The sequence below is a fragment of the Pongo pygmaeus genome, chromosome 5, assembly GCF_028885625.2.
Source record: "Pongo pygmaeus isolate AG05252 chromosome 5, NHGRI_mPonPyg2-v2.0_pri, whole genome shotgun sequence".
Lineage (NCBI taxonomy): Eukaryota > Metazoa > Chordata > Mammalia > Primates > Hominidae > Pongo > Pongo pygmaeus.
In genome coordinates this window covers 5,094,535-5,108,802 of record NC_072378.2, presented here as the reverse complement: position 1 = coordinate 5,108,802, position 14,268 = coordinate 5,094,535, and the positions used below count along the sequence as shown (strand labels likewise).

Genomic DNA, 14,268 nt, shown 5'->3' with positions numbered 1-14,268 from the left:
TGCTTAAAGTTCTTTCTGTGTCCTTAAAGTATTCTTTCTCTTAACCTTGGAGTCCAGGGTTTTATAAGTAGATATCTTGGCATTGTCCTCTGGTTGTTAAATTTCAACGATGAGTCTTCTCAATTTTTTATAATCACTTCTGGGACATTTCCTTCCATTATAAATTTAATTACCTATGCAGTTCAGTTTGTTCACACTTATTATTCATAGGCTATACACCTTTGTCCTATTCTGAAGGTTATTTTTTTCATACATATTTCTCACCAACGTATTTAATTTTTCCATGCTTTAGATTTGAATTTCTAGTTTGTCTTCTGTTTTCTTTAATTCAGTGTTATTGCGTCTGTCAGCCATGTACATATTCTCTAGCATTCTAATCTTTCTTTTTTGTTTTCTTGTTTTGCTTTTCTTAAAAGTGGGTAAATGTAATATAACTGCTATACTATTTTTTTTTTAATTTACTTTAATAGTCAACTTACTGAGGATAATTTACATACAATCAAGTGCATCCATTTTCAGGGTACAGTTCAATGATTTGACAAACCTAAGGGCATGTGAAAACACCGCCCCATGCAAGAGAACGACCACTCCATTACCTCAAACCAGTCCCCTTGGGCCCTTTGTGTTAACTTGGAATGGCTTCTGTTTATTTCATCTCTTTATCTACAGATCTTGTCACCCACCAAACCTGAGACCAGTACCCTAGTTATTCTCCACTGTATTCCCAGCTCCTGGCATAATGCTTACAGAGTAGGCATTTAGTATGTATTTCTTGAATAAATTCTAATTGTGAATTTTATAATCATTGCCTTCTAGAAGTTGTTTTAATCTTTTTGCTGCAAACCCTTTTTTCATTGTTTTGTTTTCATTATTGATTATTGGCATTTTTCTTGAAGGTCTTTTTGATGTTGCCTATGATATTTTGATAAGCTCATTTATTCATTAAACATGTATTGAATATCTTCTCTGTGCCAGACACATACAGTGGTGAGCCAGAAAGATTAAAATTCGTGGGGCTTACATTGTACCAGGAGCTCACATTATCAGAAAGAAGCTTTCTGCTTCTTCTTCACTCTGTTATATACCCAGAGTCCGTGTGACCTTCAAATGATCCTTGAGCTTCCTCTCCATAGGCATCATGATCCCTTTGATTATACACCACACACATACACACACCATAACCCCAAGGCTGTTAAATAACTTTGAGAGAGAAGAGCCTGAACCAAGATTGGGGCTGAGGAGTTGGAGAAGTAGAGGTGATTCAGAAGGGATGTAGAAAGTTACAATTGGAAGATTTGTGATTGGTTGCATATAGGGAGTTCTGAGAAAGGAAAGAATTTAGGATGAGTCTCTAAATATTTGACTTGGGCAGTTGACTGCACGAAGATTCTCCTACCTGAGGAAGGAAATATTGGTCATCATGAGCACTTCAGGTTTTTGTTTGTTTGTTTGTTCTTGAGACATTGTCTTGCCCTGTAGCCCAGGCTGGAGTGCAGTGGTGCAATCTTGGCTCACTGCAACTTCCACCTCCGGGTTCAAGCAGTTCTCCTGTCTCAGCCTCCCAAGTAGCTGGGATTACAGACGCACACCACCACGCCCAGCTAATTTTTGTATTTTTAGTAGAGACGGGGTTTCACCATGTTGGCCAGGCTGGTCTCGAACTCCTGACCTCGTGATCCTCCCGCCTCGGCCTCCCAGAGTGCTGAGATTACAGGCATGAGCCACCGCGCCCAGCCGGGCACTTCAGTTTTGAATGTATTCACTGGAAGAGTCTGTATTTTAGTTGACAAGTCCAAAAGGCAATTGGGTATATGGATTTGGACCTCAGAAGGAAGGTCTGGACTAGAGAAATATTGGTAGCCAATGGCATCTATATGGCAGGTGAAACCTTTGACAGATGCAGTTACTGGCAGAGATCTTATGAATAAGAAAAATGGTTCACATATGTGCCCTAGAGAATACAGCATATAAGGGGCAGCAGAATGAGATGAGCCCAGAAAGGAGCTTGGGAAGGAGTAGCTAGGCCAGACACAGTGGCTCACACCTGTAATCCCAGCACTGTGAGAGGCCAAGGCGAGAGGAGCACTGGAAGTCAGGAGTCTGAGACCAGCCTGGGCGACATAGTGACACCCTGTCTCTACAAAATGAAAATTAGCGGGTCTTGGTGGTATGCTCCTGTATTCTCAGCTACTTGGGAGGGTGAGGCGGAAGGATCGTTTGAGCCCAGGAGTTTGAGGCTACAGAGAGCTATAATAGTGCCATTGCACTTCAGCCTGGGTGACAGTGAAACCCTGTGTCTAAAAAAAAGAAACCTAAAACTGGTGGTCTGTGTATTGCAACGAGTGCCCTTTAGACGTTAAGACTTGAGTATGAAGACTTGACCTCCAGAAATTAACAAATAACAGTATCATGGAGGCATGCAACAAGGCATTGTGAGACGGCATGGCCTCAAAGACGCATAAGGGTGAATCAGTGACCTGAAAGCAGCAGCAGGCTCCCGGAATACACCAGCACCCTCCTCTAGGCCCTGTGGAATATGAGGACATGCTAGAATTTAGCAGCTTCCTCTTGCACATTTCAGTTAAGGCAAGTAGGTGGAGGATGTGTCCTTCCAAGTCGTTGGAGGTAGATGAGTTTGCCCTACAGAGGCCAGTAGAAAGGATTCAGCTTTTATTGTTCCTAGGATACTTGAGTTCAGGTTGCAGAGGACCAAGAAAAGGCACGGATGTGTTTATAGGATGGGTACACAGAGAAACCAGCACTTGAGATGCTGATGAAGATGACAGAAATGAAAGGCATTACATTAGCTGGTTTCCACATCACACATTGGATGCTAAAGCTGATATGAGCCTCTAAGTGCTCAGAGGCTGTGATTATGGCTGCATTTGGTGTTTCTGGGAAGGGACAGAGTAAAGCAGAACCTCAAGCACTGAAGAGCTTTCGTTACTGCCTGCTGTGTTGCTGTGCAGCAGGGAAATTGGAGTTTTGAGTGGAGGAATCTCAGAAAAGAGTATAATCCTTGCAATGGTAAAAAGAACCTGTGGGCACTTGAGATCCAATGACAGAATGAAGAGCAAAGGCTGAGGTGGAGAAGGAAACCCAAATGGGAGTCTCCTGTGCAAAGAAGCACCAAGAAACTGCCAAGCTTCAGGAGAGTGGAAAGGGCAGTGTGTGTGCAAGCATCATCACCTCGCTGTTTCTGTGGCTGTGGGGCTGCTGCTTTGTATTTGGTTGTGTTGTCCTTTCTGTGTTAGTTTTTCATGCCGTATTTCAGACAGCGTCTGACTCATTAGGATCATCCTAATGCATGGCATTGTGTAGCACCTAGCTGCCATTTTCACTGCAACATCTGCAAATTTTTCTTTGAAATGTTCTTGCTCAGTGGTATGGTCAAGAGGCTGATAGCCAGAATCTGCAAAAAAAAAAAAAAAAAGCAAATGGTAAAAACCAGGGCAGGGCCAGGATTGAAATAATTGGTGATTAACCCCCTCCCAGCAAATTTGAAGATTCTCAGATTTTTGATGACTTTCACAAAGCTGTAATCATTCAAAATAAGAATTCTTACAACTAAGGAAGAAACTGTTCATGCAGTAGTAGTTTTGTGGTTCTGAGCCAGTGAAATATTTTCCCTTAGGGCAAAGAATAACACTTGGTGCTTTAAGTGAGGCAGAAAGAGAGGAGGGAGCCATTACAGCATTCATCTCAAAAGCGCATCGAAAATTTGAATCATGACTCTTGATTGCTGTAGACACATTTAATTCCAAGATCTAGAGCTGCTTTTCTTTAGGTAAGGACTTTGGAGAGCTGGGGAGACAAACAAGTATACATAGCAGAATATCCTGACCCTGGGCCTTGAGCTCAGTTGATATAAATTGTTGAGTGTTTTAAGCTATTTTCTCATTTCCTTAAACCTTGGAAGACCTTAGGTCTTTACATTCCAAACAGTACTCCTTTTTTCCTAGCTATTCTAAGCTAGTTACTAGCTTTTAGAAAAATGAGTTTAGCGATGACTACTGTTGCCCATTTTGTTTTTCCAAGAAGCCCATGCAGCATACGTAATGAAAAATTGAAACAATAGATGATTCCTGGAGGTAAATTCATGTTATAAACCAATTTTGCCTGTGGAACAAATATTAGAATTAAATTATTTTGTCCCCTCTTTGCTGCCATCATTGCCAAAAAAGAAACTGCTTTGGAGGAGTGTGTGGGTGTCAAGAAGAACAGTGATACTGTGTTTTATAAATAGCCATTAGGCTATGCAAGAAAGTGTGCCAGAAATTGCTGTTAATTTACCTAGCTGCTATCTAAAATCTTGTTAGATTAGCAGCTGCACCTGAGGAGAGTCTGTATCTGATGTATTCTGTTTGTGAAATCCTCCCATATCCCTTTAGAAGTGAATGAGCCCCAGTTATTTAGCAGCTGCTAGTACATGGATTCCATGCCCAATCACTGTAGCCCTTTAGGATTGATACTGAGCGCTCAGCAGCTCCTCTGAAATACTCCAGCTGGTTCACAGAGGGTTAAGATCAAAGTCTCAGCAGTGTCTTACATTCTGAAAGTACCGGTTCCTAAACTCTTCCTTTCTCCTTTATGATTCCTAATATTATAAGATTTAGTTTTACTCTTGCTTTTAAATGCAAACAGAACTGACATTTGAATTTTTTAATGTGAAATGCCTTTTTACTTTAAAAAAACTTTATCTAAAACAATTTGTCCTTTTTAAGATAAAGTTTCCCAGTAAGTTATATGAGCTCCCAACACCCCCTCCCCGCTGCTCCCAAGGAAATTTATATCCCCTCCTCTCATTTCTTTGCCTGTATTTCCATTCTTCTATTGCTAAATATTACTACTGGCATCACATGGATTCTTTAACCGGTGCTCAAAGTTAAAAGCAGAGCAGCCTGTGATCATTAAGAAGATGAGAGAGCCAGGCACTGTGGCATGTGCTTGTAATCCTAGCCCCTTGAGATGCTAAGGCAGAAGGATAGCTTGAGCCCAGAAGTTTAAGACCAGCCTGGGCAACACAGCAAGTCCCCATCCCCCAAAAAGTTTTTTTAATTAGCCAGGCGTGGTGGTGGGTGCCTATAATCCTAGCCACTTTGGAGGCTGAGGCAGGAGGATCACTTGAGCCCAGGAGTTTGCGATTGCAGTGAGCTATGATCATGACACTGCCTGGGCAACAGAGAGACACTCCATCTCTAAAAAAGAAAAAAAACATAGAGAAAATGGTGTCTCACATGCCTGACTCAGTCTGCTTCTCCTTAGTCTTGTGCATTTCAATCTGGAGTAGTTGGGGTAGAGCTAGAGATAGGCCATAGCCATCTGAGTGTGGGACTGTGTCTAAGGACTGTTGAGTTGTCTGTTGTGGCTAATTATCCAGACCACTCTACCTTCTGTACACACACTATGGTGTGACTGTAAGGATGCAGGACGAAGGCAAGGTTATGGCATGAGGAGAGGAAATAGTAGTTGCATTAAGGCATAACAAGTGTTAAGAAGAATAGCTTTCATTTATTGAGTCTTTCTATATAACAGGCTGTGGGCCAAATTCCAGACACATGTTATAAAGCCTAATCCTCCCAGCAGCACTTAGCAGTATTATGCCTTTTTGACAGATGAGGAGACATGGCCTTATGTTAAGAAGCTTGCCCAAGTTCACGCAAACAGTACGAGCTGGAGCAAGGCTACAAACCCAAGCCTGTCTGATCGGCAACTGAACTGATCAGACAGGCAACTGTCTGATCGGCTCTGGAACTGCTGTCCTGTACTGCAAGTGATCTGTCTGGTTGGGGGTGGGTGGTCGGCGTGTGCACTTTGAAGATGGAGGTAAAGAAAGCGTGTTGGCCTAATTCCACAGGTTCAACTGTGGTGGGACCCTAATGTGAACCACGGAAACGGAAGTGAGAGCCAGAAGATGGGACAAGGATTGGAAAGCATAGGTCACTGTCTGGGTACACGCAAATGTGATCATCATTTAACCTCTGAATTTTTTTCTTCCTTTTCTTTAAGACAGGGTCTCGCATTGTCACCCAGGCTGGAGTGCAGTAGCACAATCATGGTTCACTGCAGCTAACCTCTGAATTCTTGATTTGTCTCTGTACACTAAAGGTTCAATTATCCATGTAAATGGAGTGAAGCCAGATGTGAATAATGCTAAAGAACCAATAATCTAAGGAACACTTCAGTAGCAGTTTGCCATTTGTATGTGACTTGTTGAGTAGATTTATTTTCCTAAATCTGTTTGCTTAGTCATCCCAGAATGGTAATGGATTGGCCTGCGCCACGAGCAAAGATCAAGATGGATTATCCATAGGGGAAGAGTAGACAGTTAATTCTAAAGGAAAAACTTTAAAATTCATTTGAAAGCGTAGCCTCAGACACGCTGACACCTTTTCTTTTTTTTCCTCTGAATTCATTTAGAACATATGCTGTCAGGAGGATAAGAGATGCCTTCAGAGAAAATAAAAATGTAAAGGATCCTGTAGAAATTCAAACCCTAGTGAATAAAGCCAAGAGAGACCTTGGAATAATTCGTCGACAGGTAAGATGGTTCAGTGATGTACTGTTTTTCATTAAGAGCTTTAAACTTTGACATATTCCCCTCGATTAGACAGCAGTGCTTTTGGTGTTGGTGATTTACAGAGCAGGATCATGAAACTCTGTTCCTTGTACTAATACAGACATGTAAAGGTGAACTCTCATATTTTCAGATTCAAGTTGAACTTAAAATATCACCTTTTCAGAATTTCCAGGGAGTGTATCCTTCTGGAAAGCTGATACTTTAAGTATGAGAAACTTCTGCGTTACTTTTTTTGAAAGCTAAGTTTTTGTAAGATGTATTGCACATATATACTTGGATATATTTCAGAGTATAAATATATTCTCCCTTTCGTAGTATTTTTAATCATAATTCAGGATAAACAGAACGTGGCCCTTTTCTTGAAGATACCATTGTGGGTGGTGAACCTGAATTACGTTGCCACATGGGAGGTGCATCTGCAGGTGCAGATGGTGTAAAGTACAGCTGTTTGGGTGCTGACCCCATAAAGGAACCTGGAGGGTGTGTTAGTTTTCGTTTTGCGGAAGTGCCAAGGATCACCTTGACTTGTGCTTCCTTTTCTCATTCTCATGAGGTGGGTGGAGCATGTGCAGTGGCATGATCTCCTGCGTGGTCTGATAACATCCGCAAGAGTAATTAGAACGTCAGAGGTTAAAGTCACCGTCCACTGATGGGTTTTCTTGCTCTCTAAAAAACACCCTTTTCACTGTTTTTCTTTGACTTAGCAGCAATCACGCAATAAACTCCATTTGTGCTTCCATTCGTATTTCTCTTTTACTTGCAGGAAATTTGCTTATAAAGTGTGGAGGGGGAAACTCTTTACCGTTTTTGTAAGTTATGCTATACTGTTTTGAAAGGGCTTCTTCAGCATCGTCAAGAGATGCCACCTTGGCTGACATTAAATTAGATAATCTTTCCCTGACCCTTCTTCATGCTTGACTCTGAAAAGAATTCAAAAAAGAAGCGATATTTGAAACTATAATTTGCAGTTTATGTCAAGATTAAAGGTCTTGTTATATTGCCTACATAATGTAACAGTTCTTTCTAGAATAGCATTTCGGGTTCTCATAACCATCCTTGAGTTCTACAGCTATTTAGTAATAGAGTAACTGCCACACTCAGGCAGGCCTAGGAAGTGATCTGTAACTAAAGCCATGAGGATAGTCGGGTACTCAGAAAAGAAACTGATCTGCACATTTATGTATACTTTGAGAGTGGCATTTATGTGAGTCAGCATTTTGAAAACTCTAGAACAATGGCATTTCCAGTCACCAGCAGTTGAATTTTATGAGGTCCTTTAGCAGTGGAGCATAGAAGAACAAGCAGCTGAGTTCTTATTTTGCATAAACTCAGAAAGATTTTGTTCTTTGGCACTTACTCTGTGTAGAGTTTGGCAAAACAGGCAGGTTTTGTCTTTAGCGTAAAATTATCTGGAGTATAAACTGCTTAGAAAAGGGGGATTGTAAATAATCTGTGCCATCATTTTTCCCGCTATATCTAATTGTCTGTGTCACTTCTTGGTTTGAAATGCTCGAACTACCCTTGAAAAAAAAAAAAAAAAAGACTAAACTGGCCCTCATCTGACATCCCAGTGAGTTCCCCTCCCAGGACAGACTCATTGGAGCAGTGGCATGTGCAGGGCAAGGGCGCCCTCCCCAGGGTAGCCTGGCCACTGCACCTTCCTGATGGAGAACACACATTGCGGGGCCAGGGCTTCCATGGCGACCTTGCAGAACCGCTTGCTGTCACCACCTCAGGGATGAAAGCATTCTCATCCCTTCAGAGAACCAGTTAGACAGCAGCAGCTGGGAAGTTTCTACTCACTTCCCTTTCATGTCAGGACTCTTCCTGAATCCACATGCAGCCTTTACCATAGTTAGGGCGTAAGGCACAGTGGCTCCCCAAGCCATCTGGCTGCAAGCTGGCATAAGTTGCCTTTGGACTAACAGCCTATGGCAAGGTGGAGAGTCTGTATTCTTGCACACTGTCCTCTGTAACTGGCTACTGTAGCAGCCTTCTGACCTGTCCTCCGGGTGCCCGTGCCCCCACTCCACCCCACACGTGGTCTGTTTTCCACACACCACCACCACAGTGATCTTTTTCAAAAGAAAGATCGGGCCACTGCCCCGTTCAACCCCTTCAAGGCTCTTGCTTCGTGACACCCTAACATAAAACCTGAAGCCTGTCTGAGGTCCCCAGAGGCCCTCCATTGCACTCCTCTCCCTCACTCTCCCTATTTCCTTGAACTTCTTGCTCCCATCTCAATGTTTGTGCACCCCCTGCCTGGAGGAGTCCCTCCAAATGTTCCTGTAGCTCCCTTCCCCTTCCATCCAGGCCTGTGCTCAGATTTCATCTTCCCATAGGGGCCCCCCGGGGACCACACTATCTAAAACAGACTCTCTCTCTCTCCCCTGCCCTGCCTTAGTTTTCCTGACAGCACTTATCAGTACCTACTATGACATTACTTGTGGCCTTGTCTATTTTCTCCCTCTTCTGCAAGACGGCAGGCCTGGGCCATGAGGACAGGGATCTCCCCTGTCGCTGCCATCATCTCCACTGGGTGGAGAAGAGCATGGACTCTGGGGCCAGCCAGCCTGTGTTCACGTCCTGACTCAGCCTACTAGCTATGTGACCCTGAGCAAGATATTTAACCTCTCAGTGCCTAATGCAAACTGCAGATGAAAGTAAGCCCTACTTCATTGGTTGTAGTGAGGATCAAATATGCTAACATATGCAAAGCCCCCAGGATAATGCTAGCACATAGGAAATGTTATGCAAATGCTTGCTGTTATTATCCACAGGATCTAGAACATCCCGCATAGAGCTGGCTCTTAGTAAGTTTTCACTGGCTAAATAAATGCATGAAGTATGTTCCCTGAGATCATATACCTCAGTCGCAGGGTCTATACCACGAAAATCGGGGTGTCTTTTTGGCCACCCACAGTCTCCTTCCTAAAGGAATGAACCATGAAAGGAATATGGAAATCTGATGGGGATCGTGACATATTAACCCTCATGGAATTTTGATACTCTTCATATCAAGTCCCTCTTCCACTTGATGATTTGGACTCCAAGCCCCACCCACCCAGGTGCACATGGATCCCAGCTTCACGGTTCCACCAGTGAGGAAGCCCATAGCCACTTTTCCAGCTGCCAGACATGCACGCCGTAAAGGCAGTGCTCACACTGAAATCCTCCACTTACAACACTTACCTGCTCACCCTGCTTTCCACTCATTCTTCAGAGGGTGGCTTCTTCGGTCACGTGAGTCAGCTGTGGTGCTAATGATACCCCTCCATGCCCACCCCGTCCCATAACCCTAGTAAGTTTTGCTTTTTAAAATAAGTCTTTGGACAAAAATGATCTGGTTTTCTGGGTAGAGAAACCGAGATGCAGGAAAGCTGGAAGCCTTGTCTAAGGCCACATGGCCAGGCGTGAGCTCAGGTCTTCTAGCTCCTTAGAGCAAACTCAGAAGTTCAAGGACATAGGCTCCTGAGTCAGTAGAAACTGAAGGATAGTCTTAAGTCATCCTCTCATTTCGTTCCAATGATATTTAAGGACCACTTCAACTCTCCTCAGAGGTCATTCATTCTTCCTTTATGTCCTTAATGTGCAAGATCTTCAGTCTTCATTGTGGCAACCCTGAGGGATTCTAGATACATCAGCATTTATTAGCCTTCACACAGCCCTTAAGAATTACTCTCATTCCAAGAAGTGGCAGCTTGTTTTTCTTTCACGATAAGCAAGTCAGCCTCCTTTTGCCCATTTTCCATGATTATGGCCCACTCAGTAGAAGCCAGACATACGTTTGTTCTTTCCTTAACATTCTTGGACCACGTCTCCCCTGGAAAATTACCATCCAGTCTGTCAGTCTTGAATCTCTTTCCAACTTCATGCCTCATGTCGTATCCCAGAATTAGCAGAGACATTCTTCTACCTTTTGATAAAGTGCCATTATTTCCATATAAGATGATTCTGTAAAGCCAGCTGACCCTGAAAGCTCTTATAGGTTCTCCCTCTCTGCTGAAAGCAAGTTCTGGGCTAGCCCCCACTAAACCTAATTTCCCTATCTGCCTCCCAGGTGAGATCAGAAAGATTTGAGAGGCCTTTTATGTCCAGACCAGCTGGAGCCAGAAAGAATGGACAAACCTGAGTGGTTTGTAGGGTTGGGCAAATAGCTCTCAAACAGTCTGAGCAGCAAAGAAGTACCAAAGGATTTCTACCCCAGACAATTAACAAGGCTTCTTAGGTATTTTACATCAGGAACAGCAAAAAGGCAGCCAGATTTTGCTTTTGTCTTTGTACTTTGCTCCATTTTGCTGTTCTAAATAAAGATACTCCTCTGGACCCTATTTGCAAGGCATTAGTTAGAATAACTATCAGTAAACTGCCCTGGCTTATTGTAGCTCTGCAGTTTGCCACACCCCTTTGGTTTTTAAACAACTCTAGTGTACCTTGTTTTGTGTCACTATTTCCTGTCTGTTAGCACCTGCTCTTCGAGCATCTTCTAGAGACCTGCAGCATCAGCATCACTGGGGCGCCTTCCTTCCTGTGTAGTTCATAGAGATTAAGTGTTCACCAAAGAGAAAATATTTTCTAAGCATTTTGAAATAGAGTTGTAATCTTTGTTATAGAGCTAGCTTCATAGCCTCATGTCTAGAGAAAACAGTAAAAGAGAGTGTTGGGAATGGGAAACAGGAATGGGAATGCAGCACCAGAGAAGTTGCCAGAACTGGGTTTCTGCATTCTAATGAGACTCCCCTGAACTCATGAATTAAGATCATGATTTCAGGAATATTCAGCAAAATCTAAGTATTTGGATGAAAAAATATATTGTTACTATAGTACAAAATTGTGCAGTAAGAAGATAAACTGGATATGTTCTAATTCTAGATAAGGGTGGGGTTTTGGAGTAGTGCCCATCTTCCCATCAGCTTTTCAGGGGTCACTGTTTTCTACCACAGCAGCTGTTCTTAAGCTTGTGCTTTTTTAGCTAAGCAACTCAAAATAGTGGATGTAGTACACCCAAGTTCAGAATCTGCAGTTGTAAGAAATTAAGAGCAGACACTATGTATAGCCGTTAAAGATCATTGGAAAGGGGTTAATATTACACGTAGCATCCATTTTTGTTCATGTAAGTGTGAGATGAAGCATTTTCAGTGTTTCTTAGCTTACACTTTATTTTTCCTTTTGTAGATCACTAAGCAAAGTAATTTGCTGAATTTATTGATATTTGGGGTAGTGGTAGTTGAGTCTCTGAAACCATACTTATTTTTACTTTTATTTGCTATTATATGGTTCAGTCTTTGAATGTGCTGTTGTGAAATTAGAAGCTAGTGAATCATGACCAGGCCCTCTCTCATTGTCAGTTACTGCAATATCCGCTCCAGTTCCCTAGATAGTGGTTAAAACTTGAATGAAAGTGATATCTTACCCACAGTTCTCATCCTTTTACAACAGCCTGAGAAAAAGTAGGTATGTTTGAGGTCCTTTGCAGGAAAACAGATAGTGCACCCTGTATCTCTCCACTTGTATGCATTTACCTTAAGTATTATTAATATTTGATAGTTTGAGAGAATTTATAAAATTTATATGCCTATTGTTTTAGTGGAATAAAGGGAAGTCAGTCCCTATCTAAGGGACATTTAAAATACATGAAAATGATTATATACTATTCACAATAGCCAAAAGGTAGAATCAATCCAAATGTCCATCAACAACGAGTGGATAAACAGGATATAGTATATACATACAACAGAATATTATTCAGCCTTAAAAAGGAACAGAATCCTGTTACATGTTACAATATGGATGAACCTTGAGGACTTAACGCTAAATGAAATAAGCCATACACAAAAAGATTACTGTATGATTCCATTTATATGAGGTGTCTAAAGTAGTCAAATTTGTAGAAATTGAAAGTAGAATGATGAATAACGGGCTGGAGGAGGAGAAAAAGGTGAATTGTTTAGTTGGTACAGAGTTTCAATTTGGGAAGATGAAAAAGTTCTGGTCATGTTTCACAGCAATGTGAATATACTTAACACTGCTGAACTAAATGCTTAAAAATGGTTAAGATGATAAATTTTATGGTTTGTGTTTTTTCCACAATAAAAATAAACCCCTTCTTTTTCAAAATGAATTATAGCCAGTCATTGGTGTTGTTTTTTAATTGGAAGAATGAAATTAAATTCTTCAGACGCTGGCATTTAGGGATAGGAAGCTTAAGTCATTTGAAGCTTGAACTAGTGAATTTACATCTGCGAGCCCTCTGTTTTCTCATCTGTAAAACCAAAGGATTATACTGTAATTTCTAAGGCTGCTGCCAGTTCTAAAATCCCATGGTTCAACATTCACATAAATATCTGTCCCCTTCTTCTCTATTTACAGAAACTACTGATACATGTTAGACTGAATTACTCTATGCCTGGTTTTCCTTGGCCATTTTTTACCAAGAACTTAACACTACAGAGTTTAGGCTGCAGATGAACAGTTATATGCCAGCTATATATTTATATCATTATAGATTCCAAAGACTTCTCTTCATCTAGCCTTTCTGTTAGAAGGAAACCCAGAAAATTGAAGTCATTTCATTCATATTGTTAGCACATCTGCTGTTAGCCTTCTTCCTTCGTGGTAGAAGATGTGTCACCAGTACTAGAATATATCTCTGATCAGACAGTTTTCTTCCAAAGAAAATGAAATAATAGTTGAAGAACAATAATGTAATAACTGATAGGCAAAGACAGACTTAAATGCTTTTCCCAAGCCCCATCTTAATGTTTATACTAGTGTCTTGGTTTGACTTCCTTCCGTTCCCTGGTTGGCTTCTCAGCTATGTTCCACATCATCTGCTGGATAAGTAACACACACTGTATCGTTTACAATTCCATTGCCCATGGTTTCTTTTCCTAGATATTTACTGAGCCCCCACTCTGTGCCGTATAATTATGAAATGGGGAGTTACCATGGAATTATGAGGTCCTTCCGACCTTGTAGAAGTTCTTTCTCATTTTGACTCTTCAGGGACCTAGCACTCTTCCCACTTCTAATGTCCCATCTGTTCGCTCATTTAATAGAACAGGGATAAAGTTTAAAAGCATACCCCAGCAGCACTTTCCCTTATACCTTTATAAATCAACTACGATTAAATCAAAGGATCAATCTACATATTTAAAAAGTAATAATAGGCTGGGTGCAATAAAAATGTAATAATAGGCTAGGTGTAATAAAAAAGTAATAATAGATTCACACCTGTAATCTCAGCACTTTGGGGGGCCAAGGTGGGTGGATCACTTGAGGTCAGGAGTTCCAGATCAGCCTGGCGAACATGGTGAAACCCCATCTGTACTAAAAATAAAAAAAAAATTAGCCAGGTTTGGTGGCAGGCGCCTGTAATCCCAGCTACTTGGGAGACTGAGGCAGGAGAATTGTTTGAACCTGGGAGATGGAAGTTGCAGTGAGCCAAGATCGTGCCACTGCACTCCAGCCTGGGCGACAGAGTGAGACTCCATCTCAAAAATAATAATAATAAAATAATAAGTAATAATAAACCCATCAGAGGCAAAGGAGATTTAAATACTCTTGTCTTGGACTTCAATAAAAATCCTCAGGAAAGCAACATGAATTTATATACAATAACCAGAACTGCCCCTTAAGTGAACCCTATATCTTTTGCATATAAGAAGTTTTTCCAGATGAGTGGAAAA

General features: G+C 41.6%; 1 protein-coding gene across 4 annotated transcripts in view; it reads left to right on the top strand.

Moving 5' to 3' along the window:
* Nucleotides 1-14,268, top strand: part of LYRM4 (LYR motif containing 4) — a 154,604-nt gene that overhangs the window by 37,244 nt on the left and 103,092 nt on the right. For all 4 annotated transcript variants that reach the window (XR_010126563.1, XM_054493317.2, XM_054493318.2 and 1 more), the window contains exon 2: nucleotides 6,421-6,541. Coding sequence is in view for 3 of the 4 variants with exons in the window: in XM_054493317.2 (XP_054349292.1) it covers nucleotides 6,421-6,541 (121 nt within the window). In the remaining variant the exon portion in view is untranslated. The remainder of the gene's footprint in view (nucleotides 1-6,420; nucleotides 6,542-14,268) is intronic.